Source organism: Kogia breviceps, chromosome 2 (genome assembly GCF_026419965.1).
Source record: "Kogia breviceps isolate mKogBre1 chromosome 2, mKogBre1 haplotype 1, whole genome shotgun sequence".
Lineage (NCBI taxonomy): Eukaryota > Metazoa > Chordata > Mammalia > Artiodactyla > Physeteridae > Kogia > Kogia breviceps.
This window is the reverse complement of record NC_081311.1, coordinates 13,827,513-13,855,374: the sequence shown is the minus strand read 5'-3', so window position 1 is coordinate 13,855,374 and position 27,862 is coordinate 13,827,513. Positions and strand designations below refer to the sequence as shown.

At 35.9% G+C, this 27,862-nt stretch overlaps 1 protein-coding gene across 5 annotated transcripts in view; it reads right to left on the bottom strand.

Annotated features, from left to right (window-relative positions):
- The window catches only part of SHTN1 (shootin 1), a 103,513-nt gene that overhangs the window by 37,560 nt on the left and 38,091 nt on the right, over positions 1-27,862 (bottom strand). For all 5 annotated transcript variants that reach the window (XM_067024575.1, XM_059051718.2, XM_067024574.1 and 2 more), the window contains 7 exons: positions 26,519-26,687; positions 24,569-24,666; positions 22,513-22,594; positions 18,887-18,981; positions 8,954-9,100; positions 6,518-6,671; positions 4,609-4,708 (listed from right to left, as the gene is read on the bottom strand). In XM_067024575.1, coding sequence (XP_066880676.1) covers positions 4,609-4,708; positions 6,518-6,671; positions 8,954-9,100; positions 18,887-18,981; positions 22,513-22,594; positions 24,569-24,666; positions 26,519-26,687 — 845 coding nt within the window. The remainder of the gene's footprint in view (positions 1-4,608; positions 4,709-6,517; positions 6,672-8,953; positions 9,101-18,886; positions 18,982-22,512; positions 22,595-24,568; positions 24,667-26,518; positions 26,688-27,862) is intronic.

Here is a 27,862-nt window from a genome sequence, read left to right as displayed (position 1 = left end):
GATCGACAGGATTAGTGGATGCCTTATGATCCAAGAAATAAAATGTATAGATGCTAAATAATTAGTAAAAATCCAACTCTTCTCTGAGTGCATGAATATATAACTAGAATTTAAGTAGCCTACTTTCCACTTTAATAAACTGTTAAATTTTTAAGAAAGAGAAAGATGTCTCATCCCTTTACAGTGTAAAAACCAAACTAGTTACTGGGAGAAGGGGGCTGCTAACATTATTACTAATTTTATGCAGAGACATCTGCAAAGTAAAATAGATACAGAAAACCTTTCAATATCCATATTTAAAATTCAGAAACAGCTATCTATGTAATACATTTGAGGGAGAGGGAAGGACAAAAGAATTAGGGGATGTTTTGGTAAATATCTATTTGCAAAATATGGGCATAAAAACATCTGAATCTGCACAACATAGACCAGATACTTCAGGGATAACATATATTCAGACCACTGTCTCTCTGGTCCATGTTTTAAAAATCTGTGTAAAATCCAAATCATGGTAAATTTGACATGAAAATTTAAAACCTCCATATATTAAAAGACATCATAAAGAAGAAAAAGAAACTCTACAAATCAATGAGAAAAAGCACACACCCAACAGAAAAAAGGACAAAACCAAGAAACCCCATAAAAAAGGATGTCCAAATTTCCAACACACATACAAACAGGTGCTTGACTTCTTTAGTTATTAGGAAAACACAAATAAAAGCCACACTAAGGTTTTACTACATACTCATCAAACAGGCAAGAAAGTTTACGTCTGATAATATCAAGTGTTGGTAGGTTTGTGGAGTAACAGGAATTCTCAAACTGAAGATGTATAAATTGAGAGCACCACTTTAGAAAACTGTTCAGCATGAAGATAGACATATCCTATGAGCCAGTGATTCAGCTTCCATATACCTTACAGAAATACAAGCACTTGTGCACCAGGAAGCATGTACAGGAATGTTCATGTAGAATTTCCATAACTTCCCTGAACTGGGAATGACTCAAATGTCTGTCAGTATTACAATGGATAAACACATTTTGGGACATTCATAAAGTGGGTTATCTATCAATGAATATGAATGAACTTTGGCTACATAAAACAATATGGATGAATCTTACAAAATAATATAAAGTGAAAAGAAAAAGACAAAGGAATACTCTACAATTCCAATTATATAAAGTTATAAACAGACCATATATGTATTTACAGTAGTTTAGGGATATGTATACAGGCAAAAAAAACCCTTTTCTTTAAGAAAAGGATAAAAGGATAGGAGTTGGGGGTACTAGCATTGTTCTGTTTCTTGATTTTGATGGTGATTATGTGGATACTCATTTTATATTATTTTAAACTGTACATAAGTTTGTGTATACTTCTACATATATATTATCACCCCCACATAAAAAAAACTTAAAAAAAAAAATGAATCAAGAACTCTGAAATTCTTTCAACTACATTATAAATGTCCTCAGTGTGGTAAACTGGATTTGACAGAATACAGTCCTGAGGAAGACAGATTGGGAAGAGAGGCATAATGCTGCCTCCAGAAAAAGGGGCAACTGGATACACAGTACTATTTGCTCTGAGGACAGAACTTGATGTTCCTTAACCACTAACATTTTTAAATTTTTTTTTTACTTCTTACTTCTATCTTTGGTTATATTATTAATCCCCTCCCTAATTGCCTTTTCTTAAAATTCTCACACACACTGAACAATCTCCCACAAAGCACAGCAAAAAGAAAGTGCTACATCCTACTCTACCCTGTGAAGTTTCCAGGACTTACCAAATGGGAAACAATCGGTCACTGAGCTTTTAACTTCATCTAGTTTGTCTTCTTTGGGCTCATAGTGGCCCAAAATGTAATTAAATTATTTTTACAAAACTTCTAATTTGCACAGAACTTTAAAACAAGTACATTTTAATCCATAAGGTGGGGGAATTAAATGATGCAAACTTTATTTTTTCCATTCTGTCAACTGAAGACAGGAATATTCAATGTCTACTTGTTAACATTCCATAGAAGGGTGGGGTTTGGGGAGGGCTCTCACTAATCAGAGGCCTCTCCTCATTCTGTAATGACCCCATCTCTGGTTCTCAGGGAGTTTTCAGAATGTGTATTATTGTACATAAAGATTACAAAACAAGAAGTTATTTGTACTGCTCAGAACAGTTGTACGTATGTACATAAATGAACTAAGAATATATGTCCAACACTGCAAACCACCTAAGTAGATAAGAGAAAGTGCTAGCTTTAAATGTTCTGAAGTATAAGTTGAAGACTGATACAGTGTCCACAGGAAAATCACCTGTAACATTAAAAAGAACTGTCAAGATGTTGCTTAGACTAAAGAGAAAATATCAACAGACAGTGTGAGTTTCACAGGACAGATGAGAAGACCAGGACAAGACATCTGGGACCAATCATCCAAACCTCTGGCTAAAACTGCCCCAGGTAGAAAATATTCACCTTGAAATTCTTCAAGTGTTCTTCACATCCACTTGTGATGGTTAATTTATGAGTCAACTTGACTGGGTCATGGGGTACTCGGATAAATGGTCAAACATTATTCTGGGTATTTCTGCGAGGGTTCTGGGTGAGATTAACATTTAAATTGGTAGCCTGAGTGACTGTCCTCCCTAATGTGGGATGGGCCTCACTCAATCAGTTGAAGGCCTGAATACAACAAAAGGTGACCCTCCCCCAAGTAAGAGAAAATTCCTCCTGCCTGACTGCCTTGAAACTAGGACATCTGCTCTGTCCTGCCTTTGACTCAAACCGAACCACTGCCTCTTCCTGGCCTGTTGACCTTCAGACTGAAACAATGCCACAGGCTCTCCTTGGTCTCCAGCTTGCTGACTCACCCTGCAGATCCTGGGACTTGTCAGCCTCCATAGTCATGCGAACCAATTCTTGAGAATACATTCTCTTTTTACTCTCTCTCTCTCTCTCTCTCTCTCTCTCTCTCTCCTATTGGTTCTGTTTCTCTGGAGATACACTAATATACCCTACCGTTTCCCCATGAGCCACACCTGGCCAGGACCTGTCCTTTCATTCCATTACTACAAAATTTTCCTCTCTTAACTCTCTCCCATCTGTCCTCTAAGTCAAATGAGCAGGAAGAGGAGGGGAAAGCAATAAAGCCACTTAAAGAAGCCACAGGCTCCAGTCTTTTTCTTCCACTTCCACTTCTATCCATGATCTACATCAGGGTAAAACAAACAGCTCAGGAACAAAGTTGGAAAACCTTGATTAGTGGATCCAAACTCCACTGAAACTCAATACAAACGCAAATATATTTTTTTGACAAAAAAGTACTCCTTACCAAAAAATAAAAATCTCTTTCTACTGAGAAATTATATCTTATACTAGTTAAGTTCATCTTAAAATAAAAATCATTCATGGGGCTTCCCTGGTGGCGCAGTGGTTGAGAATCCGCCTGCCGATGCAGGAAACACGGGTTCGTGCCCTGGTCCAGGAGGATCCCGCATGCCGCGGAGCAGCTGGGCCCGTGAGCCATGGCCGCTAGGCCTGCGCGTCCGGAGCCTGTGCTCCGCAGCGGGAGAGGCCACAACAGTGAGAGGCCCGCATACCGCAAAAAAAAAAAAAAAAAAAAAAAAAAAAAAAAAAAAAAAAAAAAAAAAAAAAAAATCATTCATGTTATTCAATGAAAACTTTCTTTAACGGGCCTTAAAAGAGTTCATGCTTTAGATATACATAGTCTGAATCCTACTTTCATTTCTCAGTGTGACTGTGGGATGCTTTTTGAGAAAATATTCTATTTAGGTTATATTTTACTTTTAATTCTAAGGGCTCTCAAGGTTTCAGGGACTAAAAATTAAAGGCTAACAGCAAGATTATAATCGTTTTTTAATAGTTCTCCCTCCTCAGAGCAGACAGAAGTGACCTTTCTTATCAAGCTTAAAATTCTAGACCTTAGAAAAAGATCAAAGTGATGAATTTCCTATTTTAAATGTCAAATTCAGAATGTCTCTTACAGATTTAGCTACCCAGGAGAGAAAGAATTAAAAATACCTGAAATTCTTTCAATTAACTCTTGGATCGATCACGTGTGAAAATTACTTTGCCTTAACTACTTCAGTGGCTTAAAGTAGATCTGTTAGGTTTTTGTTAGTTCAGTACTTTTATTTTTTAAATAACTGAACAAAGCATAGCTTTTCAAATTCAAGTTAGTGAGAGAAAAACATGAAAACATTCTGGAGAAGCTCAAAATTCCTTGATCTTCCAGTTAAAGGAAATCCTAATGATACGGACTGAAGTTTTAAAACTGAAGTATCAAAAAATTTTTTTTACATGTCTAGCTCCTTGGTTTGGAACATCCACATGAAATCTAAACATCTACAACAGAAGAACACTTTAGGCCACAAGATGTCTTTATATGTTACAAGAAAGGAATGATACACTGGCCTTCAGAAAATTCTCTGAAACACCTGCTGATATCTTTCATACTTTTTACCACCACACCCCTCAAAATGATACATCTAAGCCAGTATTGCTTAAAAAGGATACCAATAGCATAAACTTCAGTTTCTCTGACAAGGACTAACATTTGATGCAGAGCAGTCTTCCTGGACCTGCTTACCGGATAGGATTTGGAGGGGGAGGAGGAAGCGGTGGTGGAGGAGGAGGTGGGGGAGGTACCGAATTCTCAGACTGGTTCACCCGTTTCTGGAGTTCATCAACTGCACAGAGAGCAAGCATTCAGAAAAGAGCTGAAATAAGCAACTTAACACCTTATATACGTGTAAAGGAAAAAAACAACCACTCTCAAAATCAAGTTCTTTTATTAAGGCAAAGTTAGAAATTTCAGTATGAAACTGCAGAACCCTTTAAACTTTTTATCATCAGTAAGAGAGGCCTGATATATGTTACAAAAAATTTGCCATCTTTTTGCTATATATACAAACTATGGAAAAGAAAAAAAAAAATCAAGACAATGGCTGGATGGGTGGGAAGTAAGGATTGAGAGTAGGCCAAAGAAGTATTTGTTAACAATAGAATTTACTACTCAAACACTAAGAAATTGTTAATACTTGACTTTTAAAGTATACAGACCAAGAATTAATTTTAAAGATGACATTTAGTAATGAATTTTAATAGCATACTTTCCTCCTCCACTTAATCTCCTTCAAAAACTGCAAATCCTAGAGTTCTTGATTTTAACCAGACTCAGACTCTCCAGTGTCTAACTCAGAAACTTTTTGCTCTTTTGAAGAGCATTCTGCAAATATAATTTATTCATTCAATTCATTCAAGCCATTAATGAAACAAGTACTTACTAAGCTCCAACAATGTGAAAGAGCCTATGCTCAGTGCTGCTCATGACACAGTTCCTGACTTCAAGAAACTCAATGTGAATTTATATCACAGATGTGAATGCCTCTAATTGGGCTCTAACGGGCTACAGGTACTGCACTCAGGAATAGCTCTCCCTCTACTCAGCCACTCTACTTTCCATGACTGACTACCCTAATGATTTGTGCATTTGTTTTTTACCGTCAACACTTAAATAAGCAGTGGGGGCCAGGCTCCCTGACACCAAGAATCCTCTAGTTATTTCATATGCGTGTGTCTGTTTCTCTAAAGGGAGTTTGAGATCCTCATGGACAAAAGGCATGGTTTCTTTTCTTCTACATTTCTTATAGCACCCTAGGGTACTGGGTATGGCTGGGTACACACACAGCAGACAAGAAGTAAAAAAGAATGGACTACTTCTTAATTTTAGAGCAATTTAAAAAAATAAATTGTAATTCACTTTCATTGTGGATTAGAAAGCATTGAGTATTTTTTAAAGGAAAAAAGCCTACTTGATTTTTCTGTACAGATTTCAAAATTCTAGTATAAAATTAACCAAAAATATCTGAAGTGAATACTGAAGCTGTTATAAAGGGAACAACCTGGCCCTTAAATTACCTACTTTCCAACAGAAACTTAGTACTTATCCCTGTGTAGTAATCCAACTCACACATTCTTGTTAAGCCTTCTAGAACTGAATGAATAAATCGTTTAAGTATCTCCTGGTGTTCTAAAAGTTTTTCCATTTAATATATATATTGTTGCCCATTTTATTGTTAGGTGTGATACTGAAAGTATTATTTCATGCACATAATTAGACACCAAAAATGAAGGTAGTATAAACCTAAAAAGTTTAATTCTTTTTAAAAATGCACCCTAAAATGAATAAAATAAGTATTTAATGAACACTCATCTCTGAAGCCCTGAGAAATGCTGACGTTTTGGTCTTCCCACGTTAATGATATCCCCGTCTCTTAATTCTGTATGTGATGCTCATGAAGGCTGTGAGTCCAAAACAGAAGTCTAAATATTTGTGCATCATTTGATTACAGCGACCGTTCTAATGAACTCAATAGTCAGAGATGAAGAAATTGAAAACAAATCTTGGTATTTTTCTATAGCATTCAGTAAATGTACTGGTCATGAGAGATTCGCATAGTAATAATAAGAGATAATAGGCTACTCAGTGCTTTTACCAGAATGCTTTAAATTTCTAGCTTTCTCCTCGGAATTCTGATATTTCAATTCCAATTCTTTTTTATCTTCTTCTAGAAGCTCCAGTTGCTGTTTGAGGTTGTGCATCTCTTTGCGGAGAGTTTCATTTTGTAGCTGCTCTTCTAATTTTTTGACCTATAAGTTATAAACAGACTTTTATGTGGTGACAGTTTTTCCTTTGTCAAGGAAAATAAGGGGAAAAATAAATGTTTCCCTTTTACTTTGCACTTCATAGCAAAGAGATTACAATTCATCTTAAAAACCACAAAAATCCTGGGACACAGATACTTAAGATCACTATCAGCAATGTGATTCAATATAAATTTATTGAAGACTTATGTCCCAGATAATTTAATTTTTAAATGTGAGTAGAAAAAGTAAAATAGTCATTTAATTTAAGTAAAAAAATGCATGTAAAACAGATTAACGCTTTTGTGCCCATTTTCAAAAGAAAAACTCAGGTAATATTAAAAATTTGGTGGGACAATTTTGGTAACAAATATCAATAACCTTAAAAAAAAGAAAAAAAGGACGAAAAGTCCCTTGATTCAGTAATACTACTTTTAGAATTTGTGAAATAGTAAGACAAGTGTTCAAATACATTAACTAGAATGTTCTTTATAACAGGGAAAACTTGGAAATAACATAAATGTCCACCAATATTACTGATTTAATAAATTAGCTATGTTCATTAAATGAAATACTACACAACCATTTAAAAATCACATAACCTCACTATACACTGACATGGAAATATACATTACCAAATGAAAGAAGTCAGGTTGTAGAACCATATGCTTGGCATGATTCCATTTCACCTATATTCATAAAACTATACATTTACATAAAGTTTGGATACGCACCAAAATATGGGATTTTTAACTAATCTTAATTTTCTGCTTTAGCTTTTTCTGTATTTTAAAAATTTGTTTTATTATAAACATAAAAACGACACAGCTGTGTTTTAAAGACTGCTGAATCTGCAAGGGAACTTATAGACAGGTAAGAAATATTTTCAACCACATACCTGAAAGATTATCCAGAATAATTGTATAGTATTGTATAAATTTAGAAGTACTGACTTCTATAAGTTCATTTATAACTTTCACCTAATCTTCAGTACCCTTCCCCCTACCCCAACAAGGAACATACACAACAATTTAGTCCCATCCTCAATACAATTTACTAGGTTCTTGCATGCATTATTTACTAAATGAGTTAACTACAGTAGTAGAACTTTTCAGAACCAAAATTTCTAGCATAAGCTAAATAAAAATAAACCTTTCATTCTCTTCACTTGAAAAGGTACTTCCTGCATATGGGGACACAAAAAATTATTTCCCTCCCATCCTACTCCCCAGGCCTCTTTCCCAGGGGCAAGCACAGTTACCACGTATTCATCTAGAGGTTCTCTACATATAAGCCAACATTTCTTATGGAAGAGAAAAAAAATTAACTCTACCTCACAACCAACTTGGTAAAAACTGCAGGAACTTCCAAGGATTACATGTCAATATTGTTGCTTAAAGAGACTTCGACAGGTGGTAACAAATGGCAGCTAACAGCCTTTCCTTCACAAACTAGGTACACTGTAAGTAGTATAAACACTGCTGTAATTTTTCTCAAGTGGTTTCTTTAATTTGAAAGGCTTTGTTCCACCTCTTCGCCTCTCCTCCTCTCTGCCTCTTTCGCACCCACCACGGTGACCAGCCTTTCCGCCTAGCACACACAGGTAGGCTGTGTCAGCTGGAATAGCTCTGCTCATACAAATTGAAATAACTACTTAGGAAGTCTTTAAACACATAGATTTGTGCAAGTTTACAAAATCAGAAATTTTCTCTAAGCAAATAATTACTACTAACATGGACTTTTCCTCCCTCTTTGAATAAAACCTATGCCCTCCAACATGCTCTTTGAGACCACTACACAATACACTCTCCTAGTGTATGCAGTCTCCCCGAACACAATCAACTCAACTTGGAAATGCAGATTTCCAAACTGCATTATCCAAGCTCTTTTTGAGTTGTATCTCTTCCCCTCGCTTCTTCTGACCCTTTGGACAGTTTAAAGATCATTATAAAGCCTACAACAGTGCATAAATTTTAGTTGGATACTATAAATTAAATTCATTTGGTAGTTATTTTTTCTAAAATGTTAAAAGACTGGAAAGACTTAGTCACTTAGGCAAAACATGGAACTATGAGCTACTGGACTGACTCCTCTCAATCTAAGTGTGTGTGTGTGTGTGTGTGTGTGTGTGTGTGTGTGTGTGTGTGTGTGTGTGTGTGTGTGTGTGTGTGTGTGTGTGTGTGTGTGTGTGTGTGTGTGTGTGTGTGTGTGTGTGTGTGTGTGTGTGTGTGTGTGTGTGTGTGTGTGTGTGTGTGTGTGTGTTAAAACTCCAGGAGAAAATCTGGTACCTTTTGTTGATGCTCAAGTCTCTCTTCTTCAAGGAGCTGTATGAGTTTTGCATTTTCATCTAAGGCTTTCAAAAGCTGCTGGTCAGGAGCAGAGTTCTGTAGCAGAAGGTGGCTTTGTCTCTTTAGCTTGTTTTGTTCAATAAACATCTGCAAAAGTTAATTATAAAAATGTATATACCAATCATTCTCACACATCTCCTCAACTGAAACTGGAACAAAAGGAAAAGTATGTGGAGTTTTTATTAAAAAGTTAAAGGCAATTTCTGAATTATAGTATAATGATTTTAGAAGTAACGATTGCTATGATTTCATTCATAACTTTTGTATAATCTTTAGAACCTTTACCCTTGCCTAAGCACAGTATATATACAATAGTTTAGTCCTATTCTGCAGTTTTATTATTGCTTTAAAGTACATTAATACTAACAGTAGCAGCTAATATTTATCAAGAACTTATGCCAGGTACTCTACTAAATATTTTATACACATTATTTTAATCCTTACATCAATCCTATGAGTCGAATGTATGTGCTATGAAAAGCTAAAATGTACTAAACACTATGGGATAGATACAGTGGCAAACATTTTACATACATTTTATCATCTAATCCTTAGAACACCACTGTTAAGTAGACACTATTATTACCCCACTTTTACTAATAAGGTAACTGAGGCTCCGAGGGGTTAAGCAGCTTTCTCAAAGACACAAGTGAGTAGCAAAATCAGGATTTAAACCCAGATCTGTCTGATTTACAAGCCCACGCTCTTAACCATCTGGCTAATCTCCGTCCTCTGCTATCTACCAGACCTAAGATTCTGTCTTAAATTAGTTTTTCCCCAGTGACAAAAGTAGTTAACAGTAAGAGGGCAAAGAGGGGAAGGAAAAAGGTATATTAATATTTACTGAGCATTTTATAAAACAATTTACATACATTATTAACTTAATCTTTACAACTTTACATGATTGAAGGCAACATTATTTTCTATTTACCCATTATTTCTTTTCCTTAATACCCTACACAAGTCAGCCAACGGGTGATTCCAAGCATGAAATGTTTTTCAAATTCTGATATCAGGACTATCTTACAGTAGAGCAACAACATTTTCAAGTGAAATTTACATTCTTCCTCCATCTAACACCTCATTTCTCTGTAAGAATAAGTATAGATAGAGTGTGAATGAATGTGTGTGCGTGCACAAGTGCCAGGCTGGAGAAAAGTGAGAAGGGAGGTGTCCACACGCTAGGGAAGAGTAATCAGTATTCCATCATAGTATCTTAAACTTGAGACCAATGGTTTAATTGAAATGACTTATTTCAAGTTACTATTATTTTAAAAAATTATTTTTTATACATTTTTCCCTCTTAAAACTTAACTGGTTGGGGTCCCTTGCTGGTATCTTAGAAAATATCTCAGAGTCAACATGAAAGGCCAGCAAAAAGCAGCTGATGTAAGTGAGATTCTCTGGCTTCCCAACAAGTGAGGCCTTTTGCCAAGAGAGCTCAGAGGCCAGGAGCAAACAGAGAGGAAGCAGTCAGCGAGGCTGACCAGGACAGAGGCAGGAGCTCAGCAGTAAGACAATGCAGGGCACAGGTGACCATCAACGCCAAGGGTGCTTTATTACTCTCCCTGCACTGCTTCTCCATACTCTGGTTCTCTCTTGGGAAAAGGGATAGATCTCCTTTTCCATGTAGCACTCAGGAAAACTTGCTTAACTTCACATGATTATAAATTATCTCAACTCTGTTATTTTGGAGAGAAAAGAATAAAGATATGTCTTAGGGATGCTAACAACATGAATTTCTTTTGCAAAACCCTGTAACAATCCCTAAATTACAATATAAGATGAAAAGAACACACAGAAAAGAAATTCCTTTCAATAACAATGGTAACTTGAAAAATATTAGTCATTAGACTACCTTTTCTAGACTTAAAGATACTAAAATAAAACACTAAATACTGCTTTTTCTAAGATGTATTAAAGAAAATTCAGTTACCAAACACTAATGAATTCAGTTTTTAGCTATGGTAAGAACTTGTTGGTTAGTTATTAAGTTGGTCCCTTAACAGACAAATAACATCATTGGTATCAGAATTTCAGAGAAATTTTCCTAAATCTTTTCAAAGAATGAGAAGAAAATGTTGTGTTATTAATATATAATTCATTTTTTCCAAAATGACATTAAAATATCATCATCTGAGTTGTCTGAAAACAACATGAATTATGTAATAGTTTCACAGTATATTGGGACTACATGTTGAAAAAGGTAACCACACCATTAAACAGAGAAAAGAAAAACTACACTATATAGCAAAAATTATATATTCAAAAAGTACAGGAAAGTCATCAAAAATTGAAATTATGTTGAGGAAATACAAAACCTTAACATAGCTATGAAGACAACTCGTTGTTTCTTCCTTGTGGGGGATCATGTTTTTGATTTTGGGGTTTAAAAAAATTTTTTTATTTTTTATTCATTTATTTTTGGCTGCGTTGGGTCTTGGTTGCTGCCCGCGGGCTTTCTCTAGTTGTGACAAGTGGGGGCTACTCTTCGTTTTGGTGCGCAGGCTTCTCATTGCGGTGGCTTCTCGTTGCAGAGCACGGGCTCTAGGCGTGCAGGCTTCATTAGTTGTGGCACGTGGGCTTAGTAGTTGTGGCACACGGGCTTAGTGGCTCCGCGGCATGTGGGATCTTCCCAGACCAGGGCTCAAACCTGTGTCCCCTGCATTGGCAGGCAAATTCTTAACCACTGCACCACCAGGGAAGTCCTGGTTTTGGTTTTTAATTGGACAAGTGTGAATAGAAGTATTTTTAATTTACACATTTTTAATTTTTAATTTACACATTTGAGAATTGTGTGTATGTTTACAAGGTATATATCTTCCTTTTGAAACTAAAAAGGTAAACTAAATTAACTTCAAAAATTAATTTCTGAGCAGAAGCAAGAAGAACTGCAATCCTGTAGCCTGTGAAACAAAAACCACATTCACAGAAAGACAGACAAGATGAAAAGGCAGAGGGCTATGTACCAGATGAAGGAACAACACAAAACCCCTGAAAAACAACTAAATGAAGTGGAGATAGGCAATCTTCCAGAAAAAGAATTCAGAATAATGATAGTGAAGATGATCCAGGACCTCAGAAAAACAATGGAGGCAAAGATCGAGAAGATGCCAGAAATGTTAAACGAAGACCTAGAAGAATTAAAGAACAAACAAACAGAGATGAGCAATACAATAACTGAAATGAAAAATACACTAGAAGGAACCAATAGCAGAATAACTGAGGCAGAAGAACGGATAAGTGACCTGGAAGACAGAATGGTGGAATTCACTGCCGCGGAACAGAATAAAGAAAAAAGAATGCAAAGAAATGAAGACACCCTAAGAGACCTCTGGGACAACATTAAATGCAACAACATTCTCATTATAGGGGTCCCAGAAGGAGAAGAGAGAGAAAGGACCCGAGAAAATATTTGAAGAGATTATAGTTGAAAACTTCCCTAACATGGGAAAGGAAATAGCCACTCAAGTCCAGGAAGCACAGCAAGTCCCATACAGGATAAACCCAAGGAGACACACGCCAAAACACAAAGTAGTCAAATTAGCAAAACTTAAAGACAAAGAAAAATTATTGAAAGCAGCAAGAGAAGAACGACAAATAACAGACAAGGGAACTCCCATAAGGTTAACCGCTGATTTCTCAGCAGAAACTCTACAGGGCAGAAGGGAGTGACATGATATACTTAAAGTGATGAAAGGGAAGAAACTACAACCAAGATTACTCTACCTGGCAAGCATCTCATTCAGATTTGATGGAGAAATCAAAAGCTTTACAGACAAGTAAAAGCTAAGAGAATTCAGCACCACCAAACCAGCTCTACAACAAATGCTAAAGGAAACACAAGAGAAGAAAAGCACCAACAAAAACAAACCCAAACCAATTAAGAAAATGGTCATAGGAACATACATATCGATTATTACCTTAAACGTGAATGGATTAAATGCTCCAACCAAAAGAAACAGGCTTGCTGAATGGATATAAAAAAAAAGACCTATCTATATGCTGTCTACAAGAGACCCACTTCAGACCTACGGACACATACAGACTGAAAGTGAGGGGATGGAAAAAGATAGTCCATGCAAATGGAAATCAAAAGAAAGCTAGAATAGCAATACTCATATCAGATAAAGCAGACTTTAAAATAAAGAATGTTACAAGAGACAAGAAAGGACACTACATAGTGATCAAGGGATCGATCCAAGAAGAAGATATAACAATTATAAATATATATGCACCCAACATAGGAGCACCTCAATGCATAAGGCAACTGCTAACAGCTATAAAAGAGGAAATGGACAGTTAACACAATAATAGTGGGGGACTTCAACACCTCACTTACACCAATGGACAGATCATCCAAAATGAAAATAAATAAGGAAACAGAAGCTTTATATGATACAATAGACCAGGTAGATTTAATTGATATTTATAGGACATTCCATCCAAAAACAACAGATTACACTTTCTTCTCAAGTGCACACAGAACATTCTCCAGGATAGATCACATCTTGGGTCACAAATCAAGCCTCAGTAAATTTAAGAAAACTAAAATCATATCAAGCATCTTTTCTGACCACAACGCTATGAGATTAGAAGTGAATTACAGAGAAAAAACGTAAAAAACACAAACACATGGAGGCTAAAAAATATGTTACTAAATAACCAACAGATCACTGAAGAAATCAAAGAGGAAAGCAAAAAATACCTAGAGACAAATGACAATGAAAACACGATGATCCAAAACCTATGGGATGCAGCAAAAGCAGTTCTAAGAGGGAAGTTTATAGCTATACAAGCCTACCTCAAGAAACAAGAAAAATCTCAAATAAACAATCTAACCTTACACCTAAAGGAACTAGAGAAAGAAGAACGAACAAAACCCAAAGTTAGCAGAAGGAAAGACATCATAAAGATCAGAGCAGAAATAAATGAAATAGAAACAAAACAATAGCAAAGATCAATAAAACTAAAAGCTGGTTCTTTGAGAAGATAAACAAAATTGATAAACCATTAGCCAGACTCATCAAGAAAAAGAGGAAGAGGACTCAAATCAATAAAATTAGAAATGAAAAAGGAGAAGTTACAACAGATACCGCAGAAATACAAAGCATCCTGAGAGACTACTACAAGCAACTCTATGCCAATAAAATGGACAACCTGGAAGAAATGGACGAATTCTTAGAAAGGTATAACCTTCCAAGACTGAACCAGGAAGAAATAGAAAATATGAACAGACCAATCACAAGTAATGAAATTGAAACTGTGATTTAAAATCTTCCAACAAACAAAAGTCCAGGACCAGATGGCTTCACAGGTGAATTCTATCAAACATTTAGAGAAGAACTAACACCCATCCTTCTCAAACTCTTCCAAAAAATTGCAGAGGAAGGAACACTCCCAAACTCATTCTATGAGGCCACCATCACCCTGATACCAAAACTAGACAGAGATACAACAAAAAAAAGAAAATTACAGACCAATATCACTAATGAATATAGATGCAAAAATCCTCAATAAAATACTAGCAAACAGAATCCAACAACACATTAAAAGGATCATACACCATGATCAAGTGGGATTCATCCCAGGGATGCAAGGATTCTTCAATATACACAAATCAATCAATGTGATACATCATATTAACAAACTGAAGAATAAAAACCATATGATCATATCAATAGATGCAGAAAAAGCTTTTGACAAAATTCAACACCCATTTATGTTAAAAACTCTCCAGAAAGTGGGCATAAAGGGAACCTACCTCCACATAATAAAGGCCATATATGACAAACCCACAGCAAGCATCATTCTCAATGGTGAAAAACTGAAAGCATTTCCTCTAAGATCAGGAAAAAGACAAGGATGTCCACTCTCACCATTATTACTCAACAAAGTTTTGGAAGTTCTAGCCATGGCAATCAGAGAAGAAAAAGAAATAAAAGGAATACAAATTGGAAAAGAAGAAGTAAAACTGTCACTGTTTGCAGATGACATGATACTATACATAGAGAATTGTAAAGAGGCCACCAGAAAACTACTAGAGCTAATCAATGAATTTGGTAAAGTTGCAGGAAACAAAATTAATGCACAGAAATCTCTTGCATTCCTATACACTAATGATGAAAAATCTGAAAGAGAAATGATGGAACACTCCCATTTATCACTGCAACAAAAAGAATAAAATACCTAGGAATAAACCTACCTAGGGAGACCAACGACCTATATGCAGAAAACTATAAGACACTGATGAAAGAAATAAAAGATGATACAAACAGATGGAGAGATCTAACATGTTCTTGGCTTGGAAAAATCAATATTGTGAAAATGACTATACTACCCAAAGCAATCTACAGATTCAATGCAATCCCTATCAATTACCAGTGGCATTTTTTACGGAACTAGAACAAAAAATCTTAAAATTTGTATGGAGACACAAAAGACCCCGAATAGCCAAAGCAGTCCTGAGAGAAAAAAATGCAGCTGGAGGAATCAGAGTCCCTGACTTCACACTATACTACAAAGCTACAGTAATCAAGACAATATGGTAGTGGCACAAAAACAGAAATATAGATCAATGGAACAAGATAGAAAGCCCAGAGATAAACCCAAGCACCTATGGTCAACTAATCTATGACAAAGGAGGCAAGGATAGACAATGGAGAAAAGACAGTCTCTTCAATAAGTGGTGCTGGGAAAACTGGACAGCTACATGTAAAAGAATGAAATTAGGAGACTTCCTAACACTACACACAAAAATAAACTCAAAATGGATTAGAGACCTAAATGTAAGACCAGACACTATAAAACTCTTAGAGGAAAACAAAGGAAGAACACTCTTTGACATAAATCACAGCAAGATCTTTTTTGATCCACCTCCTAGAGTAATGGAAATAAAAACAAAAATAAACAAATGGGACCTAATGAAACTTCAAAGCTTTTGCACAGCAAAGGAAACCATAAAGAAGATGAAAAGACAACCCTCAGAATGGGAGAAAATATTTGCAAACGAATCAACAAACAAAGGATTAATCTCCAAAATATATAAACAGCTCATGCAGCTCAATATTAAAAAAACAAACAACCCAATCCAAGAATGGGCAGAAGACCTAAATAGACATTTCTCCAAAGAAGATATACAGATGGCCAAGAAGCACATGAAAAGCTGCTCAACATCACTAATTATTAGAGAAATGCAAATCAAAACTACAATGAGGTATCACCTCACACCAGTTAGAATAGGCATCATCAGAAAATCTACAAACAACAAATGCTGGAGAGGGTGTGGAGAAAAGGGAACCCTCTTGCACTGTTGCTGGGAATGTAAATTGATACAGCCACTATGGAGAACAGTATGGAGGTGCCTTAAAAAACTAAAAATAGAATTACCATATGACCCAGCAATCCCACTGCTGGGCATATAACCAGAGAAAACCATAATTCAAAACAACACATGCACCCCAATGTTCACTGCAGCACTATTTACAATAGCCAGGTCATGGAAGCAACCTAAATGCCCATCGACAGATGAATGGATAAAGAAGATGTGGTGCATATGTACAATGGAATATTACTCAGCCGTAAAAAGCAACGAAATTGGGTCATTTGTAGAGATGTGGATGGACCTAGAGACCATCATACAGAGTGAAGTAAGTAAGAAAGAGAAAAACAAATATCGTATATTAACACATATATGTGGAATCTAGGAAAACGGTACAGATGAACCAGTTTGTAAGGCGGAAATAGAGACACAGATGTAGAGGACAAACGTATGGACACCAAGTGGGGAAAGTGGCGGGGGCAGGGGGTGGTGGTGGGATGAACTGGGAGATTTGGATTGACATGTATACACTCATGTGTATAAAACTGATGACTAATAAGAACCTGCTGTATAAAAAAATAAAATTAAATTCAAAAATTAAAAAAAAAAAAAGAAAAGCACTGTCAAATACTCAAAGTTTGGCAAAATGAAAATAGGAAAAAAAATTGATTTCTACAGCTCTACACTGTACAGTCCAACAGGGCAAGGATCATATTTGCTTTCTTCACCATTATATTCCCATTATCTACACACTATCTGGCTTACCAGATGTTTGCTGAATGCACTAAAGAACAAAACGCAAAAGTGGTACTTCTCTGGTTAAGGTAAGTCGTGTACCTTTTAACCGTAGTTATCTGTTGAAAACCTGAGAATTTGTAAACCATGAAAAGGGAAGGTATACTAGCTCTAATCTCGCTTTGTCTTTTCTTCTCACTACTGTGTAGATCAAACCTAGATATTGTACAATCATTGAGCACCGTTGCAAATACTTATGCTACCAGTAATGTAAGTGCCACCGCTCTTGCTTTGTCTCCTCAAACTTCTCTCTCCTCATTCTGGGTTAACGTGTCAGCATTATTGTTTCCACCAATCACCACCAAGTGGATGGCAGACTGAACCATTCATTCTTAAAGGAATCTGACTTCTTTCATCTATCCTCTCTGCTACTGCATGGCCTTCAAGTTTTTCTTTGAGCTGCTTTGTATCCTAACATCATTCTACAAACAAGAAATGGAAAACTGAAAATGTCTCTCAAAATAAGACCCTAGCATTCAGGTCAAAATCAGCCAACATTTTCAGCTTTGCAATGGAGGCACCTTCACATTATCTCTACTCTCCCTCCCCTCAACCATTTATTTAGTTCCATTATTTATATGCTGCAGCTTTTTCCAAAGGGCTCTAACACACTTCATTTTTTTTTTTTCTTCCTTCCAGGAAATAAGAGAACAATACTTACTCACCTTTCATTAACCTCTCTGAATAAAATGAATCATAATATTTCAAATCAGATCTTCTCAGACTAAATCTTTCGTAGAGGTCATTGCTAGCACAGCTACATTCAAGCACAGAAAAACTCCTGCACAAAACCATCATCTGATTTTCAAATATCATGCCCATAACCCCGTGCTTTGCCTTCCTTCTACACCTTGGACACGTCCACCTAAGAATGTTTTATATTTCCTTAGCTACTTTCCTTGAACCTACAGTATGCACAAAGATTCAAAATATTTACACATGATGGAAATCTCATGCAGATCAGCTCCACATCAGGAGCTGTTACAGTTACAGTTGTAACAGCTGTTCAGCCAACTGGTGCCTCATCGTCTCCCTGGAAACCAGCCCCAGAGCCATGGAATACCCAATAAGCACATGGCAACAAAGTTAAGGCCAGAACGTGAAAAGCTCAAAGCTTATCTCTAACATGAGAGAAAAGTCATTACTCTGGTCAAAGGCTCAGGTAATGGATGTGTAACATGACAATGTTACACAGCAAGCGGAAGAACCAACTCACATAATGAGAGCACTGAAGAGCAGCTGAAGAGAAATCCTAAGACCATGATATTGTTATTTCAGATGGTATACTGAGATGTAACTTAGATTCTTAAGGCTACTGGAAACATGCAAAAATCCTGTACTCAAGCTGGCCTTTTCCCTCACAAGTTATGGGATGGGTATCCCTAAATATAATTTCTTTCCCCAATATAGCATTTTATAGTTTACAAAATTCGTTTGAAAAATTGTGCCATTTGATTTTAAAATCCACTTGGTTAGGTTGGTAACATCACCCATTTTATAGATGGTGAAAGTGAAGCCCAAAGAGGCTAAGGGACTGCTAATAACTGCTAGTAACATACAACTACTAACTGAATGACATGGCCAAAATTTAAACCCAGATCTTCTGACACCAAGTTCAATGAATTTGATACTATTCCATAGCTCCCAAAATTCAAAGTGACAACTGCTTATTCAATCTCAAAAAATATTTTTATATGTCATCTGCGAAGTTCTTTAAAATATAAAAATAAAATACGAAGTCTCTGAAAGATATTTACCTCTTGTGCAAACGACTCTGCTTTCTTTCGAAGGTCCTTCTCCAGTTCCAAGTTCACTTGCATTTCCTCATACTCTTCTACTGCTAGCATGGACACTTGAGAAGACAAAGAAAAGAAAGTGGACAATATGCCACAGAGATTATCAGGAATACGGATGAAAAATGGTGACAAAAAGATTCCTTATTCAGGCATATAAGCACCCACGTTCATTGCTGGTTGGAGTATAAATTGGTAAGACCTTTTTAGAGGGCAACTTGGCAATATGAATCTAAAATCTAAAACTATTCATACCCTTTGACTCAACAATTCCACTTTTAGGAATGCATTTATTCTTCTAAAAGAATAAATCATGAACATATACAGAGATTTAATTGCAAGGGTGCTCTCTGCATCATTGCTGAAAACAGTGAAATAATCTAGATGGTCTAACACTGAAGGATCAGTAAGTAAAGTATGTTATGTACAAGAAATATTCTGCCATCAAAATTACATTGCAGAGGCATATTTACTGAATGGAAAGACATTCCTGATATATTTTTTAAATGAGTTCATTTTTGTTTTTTAAAAGCCACATACAAAACAGGTCAACAAGGATTTCCCTGAAGAGGAAACATGTGAAAGGCCAATTACCATCTGCATTAGTAACCAAGGAAAAGGAAAGTAAAACCACAGCTACCTTTTTATACTCACCAAAGAGGCAACTGGCAAAAATTTTAAAGTATAGCTATATCAAGTTGGGAGAGACTACAGAACAATGGAAACAAATACACTGTTAAGAGGAATATAAACTTATAGATCTACTTTAAAAATAATTTGGCATTATGTAGTGAAATTGAAGATAAAATTTTACCTTTGGCATATATCTTAGTGAAACTCTTGGATATGTGCACCAGAAGACATGTATAAGAATTTTCATAACAGCATGACTTAGAATAGCAAAAAAAACTGGAAAAAACTCAAACATTCACCAAATAGATACTGGATAAATGAATTTTGGCATGGACATTGAATGAAATATTACAGCAGTGAAAATACACATACCACAGCAATACCCTTCAACATGATGAACCAGACAAACACAAAAAGTAGCAGAAGGACGTATGCAAAATGATATCATTTATATAAAGTTCAAAAACATGCAAAATTAAACAATATGCTATTTAGGGATATATATATATATCTGACAAAACTATAAATAAAAGCAATGATAAAAGTCCAAGGAAGGAACACAAGTTGAGACTGATGTTCAGGGGCTTCTAAAGCACCGATGGGCAAAAAAGGTATTTCTTTTGTTGGTATTTTATTTATACTCCATATACGTTATAAACATATTTAATAAACAATTCAGTGTACATATTAGGTGTTTTGATTGAAATATAGTTGATGCACAATATTATATGTTATAGAGGTACAATATAGTGATTCACAATTTTTAAAGGTTATGCTCCATTTATAGTTATTATAAAATATTGGCTGTATTTCCTGTGTTGTACAATATACCCTTGTAGCTTATTTTATACATAATAGTTTGTACCTCTTAGTCCCCTACCCTTAAATTGCCCCTCCCCCTTTCCTCTCCTGGAAGAATAAACACTAAGATGTTAATAGTGCTTATCTCTGGACTGTAAGGGTTGAGTTTTTTTTTTCTTTTCCCATATAAATCTATACTTTCCACCAAAAAAGTAAGTTGTTTGAATAAAAAGAAAAAATGTACATATGTAAGTTATTTCAAAGGGTTCTCCATGTTTATAGAGAAGAGAAAAAGCCTTAGATTCCTATGGGCCCAGAGCCAGAGCTTTGAATTAAAGAATCACTGTGGACAGAAATCTTCAAAGGGACTATCCTGTCGAATAGGAGCAACATGAATTCTTTCCTACTTTTTGACATTTTGTGACCTATTCTGTTAAATAATGATGTAGACAGGACAGAGGGAGTGATGACGCCATTACCAACTAGGAACCACATAGGTGGACAGCACGCTAGTCTCTCCATTAGCTTCCAGCAAGGCACTTTCAATCCTGAGCTGAGTCATGTCAATAAAAACCTTTAAAAAGGCTCTCTTAATGGCAGCTTTCACAAACTGTTCCTCCAGGGCACTTCAGTCCTAACTGATTAAGGACTGGTTTGCTGCGTAATGACACAGAATTTCAAACTCTGTACTCGGTCAATGTACTGCCTCCTCAGAGGAAAGACTAATAGTCTTACTCAAGTAAAGCAATGAAGTGGTGGTTTGTGATGTGAATTACAGGTCCCTGAGAGCTAAATGATTTTCAAACCGATTTAAAAAAAAGAAATTTCACAAAGAAAACAAAGAAGATTATGACTATCTGAAGCCCTGGGCAAGATAATTGACTTTCTATTTTATGTCCAGAACACTATAATAAAAAGTGAATTTTCACATGACCTGGCCCTCTTGGATTCTGAAAGAAATTCGGTTGGTCCTAGTCATGTATTTATTTATATAATCTCTCTCTTCCTAGATAAGGGTCTCCCTGAAGGCAAAGTCCATGATATTAACCTCTGCAGAGCCCTCTGTTTCCAGCACAGTGCATCACGACTGAAAATTCTTCTACACCATTTCTATCTTCTTAAATGCACAAAAGGCAGAGGAAATGTTACAACCTAGTGCATCTCCCACACTTAGCTACAATGTCCTTTATTTACTAAAAAAAAAAAACTCAATTCATGAATGACACAAAGATGGAGAACTACCACCAATAACAATAGGGAAGGCCCTGGGTCTGAAAGGTTTCCTTTTAGTGTTGTAGCTTCTGAACTAGGAAAGACAGTGGCTGAGGGAAAAAAGGAGAACAAAAAGCATAGTAAGTCCCCTCCCTTAAGAATTATGTTTGCACAACTGCACTTTGCTCCTTTGCCCTAAACCAGGGGACATAAGAAATGGTCCCATGAGACTTGATGCTGTGTTTTATGACAAGGATGATGGAACCAAATTACACAGAATTTTCACTAGAAGTAGCCTCTGGAGAAAGTTCCTTCTCACCATGAGACCAGGTCTGCTTCTCCTGACCAACAGGTAAATTTTTACGTGATTTATAAAAATGATCATGAATCTCTCATCACTCTGGCTCCTAGATAGCTCAGAGCCAGACTACAGGCACACAGGCAAGAAATGTGCAAGAACTCGGAGTAAGTAATAAGCACTTTGTACATTAACATATATTCTCACTTTCCCTTTGTCCCATTTTCCATATCCTCTTAATTTAAAATTTTATCATATAATGTTGCATGTATTTATGTAGATATCCTAATCTCTTCTGGATCGAGGAGAGGTTTACCAATTAACCTACCAGATATATAAATACTGAGGGGATAGTCAATATGGCCATGGTCCCAGGATATATGCAGGACAAGAGTATTTAGGTTTGAAGTTTCAAAATGAGTGGGTCATGAATTCCTCAAGCAAAAGCACTTTTAAATGTCCCCAGACTCTCAGGTAGGTGGTAAAAGAACAGGAATGAGAGAGACTCATTGCTAGAAGTTAGGAAAACACAATATAGAAGATTTTTGCTACAAGAATATTTAGACACCAGTATAAAACAACACAAAATATATATAAACAAAATAAATTACATATATATTTGAGGAAAAAGACTGGAAATACATACCTCTGTTGCATTTTTCTAAGACTTTTCTCTGTTCAAGAACTTCCGAATTTAAAACATCTTTTTCTTGTTTAACTTTATTTACCTAAAAATGTGATATTTTGAGGGGAGAAAACATACAAAATTGTAAAACATGATATATGATGATGTGTGATACTTAAATTGCTGTTCAACTTTCAACACGATGTTACATTAAAGCAATAATTGGCTTCACTGTGCTAGGCTTCTATTAAAACGTTTTTAAAGCCTCAAAGTAACTATTTAATTTAGGATGTACATCTGGAACTTCTTTACATATTCCAAATAGTATTGGCACTGGTCCCTAAATATGTCAGTGTTCTAGCCATCCAGTGTAAATGATTGACATTTTTAATGCAAAAGTCCAATTAGATTGCACCCAGAAAATACTTGAATCATTTAATCAGAGAGCCAATATTCAATTCTGGTATTCATTTTAAACTCTGATGACATTTGGCTTAAGTAAAACATACATAGATTTTTTTTTAAATAAAAAAGACTTTGAACTTTGACTTTTGTCTTAAACAAAATACATATGAAAATCTCCCCCCCCAAAACTTAAGTTTCTGAAATAATTTTTGGCATCTATCAATAGGAAAAGAGAATATCATAGTATAGTTTTAAAAGAAGAATGTAAAGTTACACGTACCAAGTGGAAAAATCTCAGAAGCATTATGTTGAATTTAAAAAGGTTTATATAGTTAAAAACACTCAAAATACTAGGTATTGTAGTAAAAATGTAAATATATACATTGAAATGATAAAAAACAAGTTTAGAATAATGGTCATTTAAGGAAACAGTGCAGGGAGTGAGGAGAATGCAGTGAGGGAGAAATGCACACGGGTTTCAATACAATGCTAATGTTTTATGTATTAAACTACATAGTAGGCCTATGGAGGTTCGTTATTTTGTTTTTTACACTTTTCAGATGTCTGAAATAGTCATAATAAAAATAACTTCTGAAATGGCTTCCAATAACACCTCTAAGTGGGAGGGGAGAGAATCATCAATAAATAATTGTAATTGAGGATTGGAATGCATCAAAATGTCTTTCTTTCTCTCCTATGGTTATACTCAAGAAACAAGCTAAGGTAGTGGTCCCTGAAAGGGACCCTGAATCCATCAGCACTTCCAGATGGTCTGTGAACTGGTTTCTTTTAGTATAAGCTATATTGTTGTTTTCGGTTTAAATTAGCAACTGGTATACACTGTTCAACGCTTCTAAAATGTCATCATCCTTCTTCCCACTCACACTTATTGCCGCAATCAGTAAAAGCAACTGGGGCTGGGAGGTTGGTGGTCACTGCTTTCCAACCTTTTTCACATTATGGCCCTTAAGAATATGTGTATGGGAACTGGGGTAACTGAAAGAGGCTGCTCACTGAAGGGGTCAATACCCTGGCATACCTGTAAGCCACCTGAAGGATATCAAGGTGCTATACACATCAGTTGGGAAGCCTTGGGCTACAGACTCTGAGAACCACTGATACAAGTTAAATCGAGACTGCAAAGGCAGATCCTTGAAGCCTCATGCAAAGAAGGCTAATTATGTGCTCCTGCTCTTAAAGACAATTCAAAAGGAAAAATAAAAAGATTCTCCAAACACCCACTTGAACCCATTCTACCATCTATCATATATGCCTGTGTTGGAGGTACAGAGGGGGATAGCCTTTCCCAGCTGAGTCAGCCCTCCATCAGAGAAGCAAAATCATTCTTCACCAGCAGCAACGAAGTGTATGACTTAAATGCAGATATCACTGTCACAAATCTGCCTCACAGTGAAGCACGAGGGACAACAGGAAACACTTCAATGTTATTTTACTATTTTATTTCTTGGGCTAGACAGTGGGTACATGAATGTTCATGACCTTATTTCCTGTACCTTTTTGTATGTCTGAAATAGTGGGGACGAGAGAAGATTAAAATTGGTACACGGTTCTCATGTCAGAAATTAGCTTCCAACAGCAAGTTTTTGACTTAGCCTGTCCCCAAACACCTTAAAACATTAAAGGTCTTGCCTTTCGGGCCTAAGATACATACTTCTTCAATTACTTCTACAAGTTTGCTCTTGAGATTTTCCAGTTCAATGGCTAATATCTTCTTTTCCTCCTGAACAGATACAATTTGATCTCGAAGTTCTGCATTTTTAAAGAAAAAAATAAGAAAAAAAGCGCCTTATTTTTAAAAGAAGAAACCAATCTTGTCAGAAGAATTGAAAATGCCAATCCATGTGCAGCTCATGGTCAAAGTTATTCCACAATTAAAAAGAAAATGAAGTAGCAAAAGACAATGGAAATATCACTTCTCACCCCCGCCCCGCTGCCAAATATAGCTATGTTGCTAAAATTTTGTATCAGGCACGCTCACTATGTTAAATATACTAGATCATGTTTTCTCTGCAATATATCAAACCTGTATTCTAGGAAACTATCTGGCATTTTAGAAGTAGAATTTTTTTAAGCTTTCAGCAAAACAAATTAAGGCACTGTACTAATTTCTTTTTTATTTTATAATGGCCATGGGCTTTTGTCACAATGCAATACAAACAAACTGGGCAGCTAATAATTTGGAGATTTTGATTTAAAGAAAAAAATCCTGACTTGCTGCCAATTTACAGCCCTTCAACATTATCTGAACTGACTCAAAATATAACCTATTTGAAAAAGGGTTAATTCTAATAATTTTCTCTCCAGGGTGTTGGTGTTTTGTTTCTTAATTTACTTCATATTTCATATTATTGAGATTTAATGAAAACTGTGTTACTAGAGTGAAAATACTAGCAACTATAAGTGCAAAAACTTCTGGTGTTCGATTAAAGTTACTTCTACCACTCAAATGTTAAAAAAAAAAAACATGGATTAGCACAGAGTACTTAAATTTATACCCAGGACCACATACTTTTGCCACTTAGCTTTTAAGTGCTTTTAATTTCTTACCCTTCTCCAAGATAGTTAGAAACCTGCTATGTGGTTATTTATTTATAAGTTAAATCAAACTTTTTACATGAACCCAACCTAATTGAAGGGTTCTCAGAGACTTGTTTTAAAACTTATTTTAAAACTTTCTTCACTGGCTGGCTAATCTTAAAGAACAAGAGATCATACCATTCAAGACCTAACAGAAGGGAGGAATACAAACAAAAGGAAAGCCTTTAAACTTCCTCTCCCTTCCTACCAACATAAATATGATTTTGTCTTAAGTTAGCAGGTAGAAAGTCAGGTTAAGATGGCTTTCTTTTTAATTTCTTCTTCATACTTCTCACTGAAGTTTTATCTACCAAACAAGCAAACAAGTATTGCTCCTGACAGGTACAGTAAGTTAAAATGCTCCAACAGTTACTGAGCCCCAAACTGTTTTCCTACATCCTTAACAATATATAGGGGTGTGTGTGTGTGTGTGTGTGTGTGTGTGTGTGTGCGTGTGTGTGTATTTATTTATAAATAAACTTAATATCTACTTAATAGATGTATCATGTGATCTTGCCTTACAGCACTACTTGGGGAACCACCTCAGTTGCTTAATACTACATACTGCTTTTAGCTCATTGCCTGAATCATATGGGAAGTTCTTGGAGAGCAGAGACTAAGCAATTTGGGGAGGTATCTTCCCCAAAGATTCCAAAAGAGAACCAGACTAACAGGAGGTGTCGGCTAAATATATTTTTATTCATTCTTACTTTCATTTAACAAAAATATCTTAATACACAGTCCAATCCTTTAGAAGTTTATAGGCAAACTGACTGCTTCTGTCAAGACAATGCTTTCAGAAGTGCCTAATCCCAAACAAGAAGGGACTCATAAAGCTATACATCCATCATGATTCTCAACCAGGCCACCCCCTGTGACAAACTATCAGAATTTTTTCCAAAGTAGGAACCGGGCATCAATATTTTTTGAAATTATCATGTAATTCCAATGTGCAACCAGGATTCAGAAGCATTATCCTAACAGGAGTCAAAAACATGCTCAATAATGAAGCCAGGGATCCTACCCTTGATTTGCTTCTGACACTGTACTGAGACACAAGTCTCGGCAGCACCCTCAGGGTCCAGGGTTGACTCTTCATCATCAATGTTGATCTCTTCAGTTATTACATCTGGCCCCAGCTTGGCCATGTATAACATGCTGATTCTTTTCAATGCTTTATTTTCTTTATTTAGCTAAGGCAAATATAAAGACAGTTATTTTAACAGCAGTCAAATGAGTGTCTTGCCACCTAGAGGGGTGGGATAGGGAGGGTGGGAGGGAGACGTAAGAGGGAAGAGATATGGGCATATATGTATACGTATAGCTGATTTCTGCTTATTATAAGGCAGAAACTAACACACCATTGTAAAGCAATTATACTCCAATAAAGATGTTAAAAAAAATGAGTGTCTTGGATTTTTAAACAATAGACAAATTAAGTGTATTTTTGTCTTGCACACTCATCAACATTCACAGCATGAAGTAACAATTAGAAGAGTCATTAATAAGTTTTTTTAATACTTTTTAACATTGAACTTATTACTTTAAGTAAGACCTATGCCTTATAGCCAGCAGCATGTGAAAATGCTAGTTATAACTGATAAATACAAGAAGAATTAAGATAAAACACCAGTATAGATGAAATAAAATTTCAATTTATTCACAGTCATTAAAAGTCTTAATTTAAGACACTTTCTTTCAAGCAAATATTTTGTTTGATGCTGTGCTGTGAACATCTTTTAAATGTCTGTTTGCCTGGCACTGTCTGTTTTCTGGACACTGACACTCTTCTTCACTGTTCCAAATGATTTCTATGGGGAACAGCCAAGTTCTCCCAAAGCACAACCTACCACTTTGGCCATAGCTATAATAATTAGTCCAGGAATTAGGCACATAATCTAAGCTTGGTCAATTAGATCCCTTCTCTAGAAATTTGGAGACTGGAACAGAGAGATGAATTCCTTTCCATGTGTCTGGATATACAGTAGCTACTGGCAACCACATTACACTAGTGAATTGAGGAATAGAGAAAGGCAGTCCACAGCAAAGCCAAAATGGAGCCAATGTGTAGGAGAGACAGAGAAAAGCAACAGACACAGGGGTTGCCACAGGGCTCTAGTCCATTCCTAAAACGCTCCTAGCTCATGGATTCTATGGGATTCTCCAATATCCCTCTGAACAAATTCCTACTTTTTTTTTCCTTTTCTTGCTTAAACTAGTTCAAAATGTGTTTCTATCTGTACATAGAGTTCTAATAATACACGATACAAGAAAGTTCAAGATACGTTTCTATTATCTCTATCTAATTCCCTGCAGATAAAGGAATCCTAATTCATTAATGTATTTGTTATCCCCTGATGTAAAAATG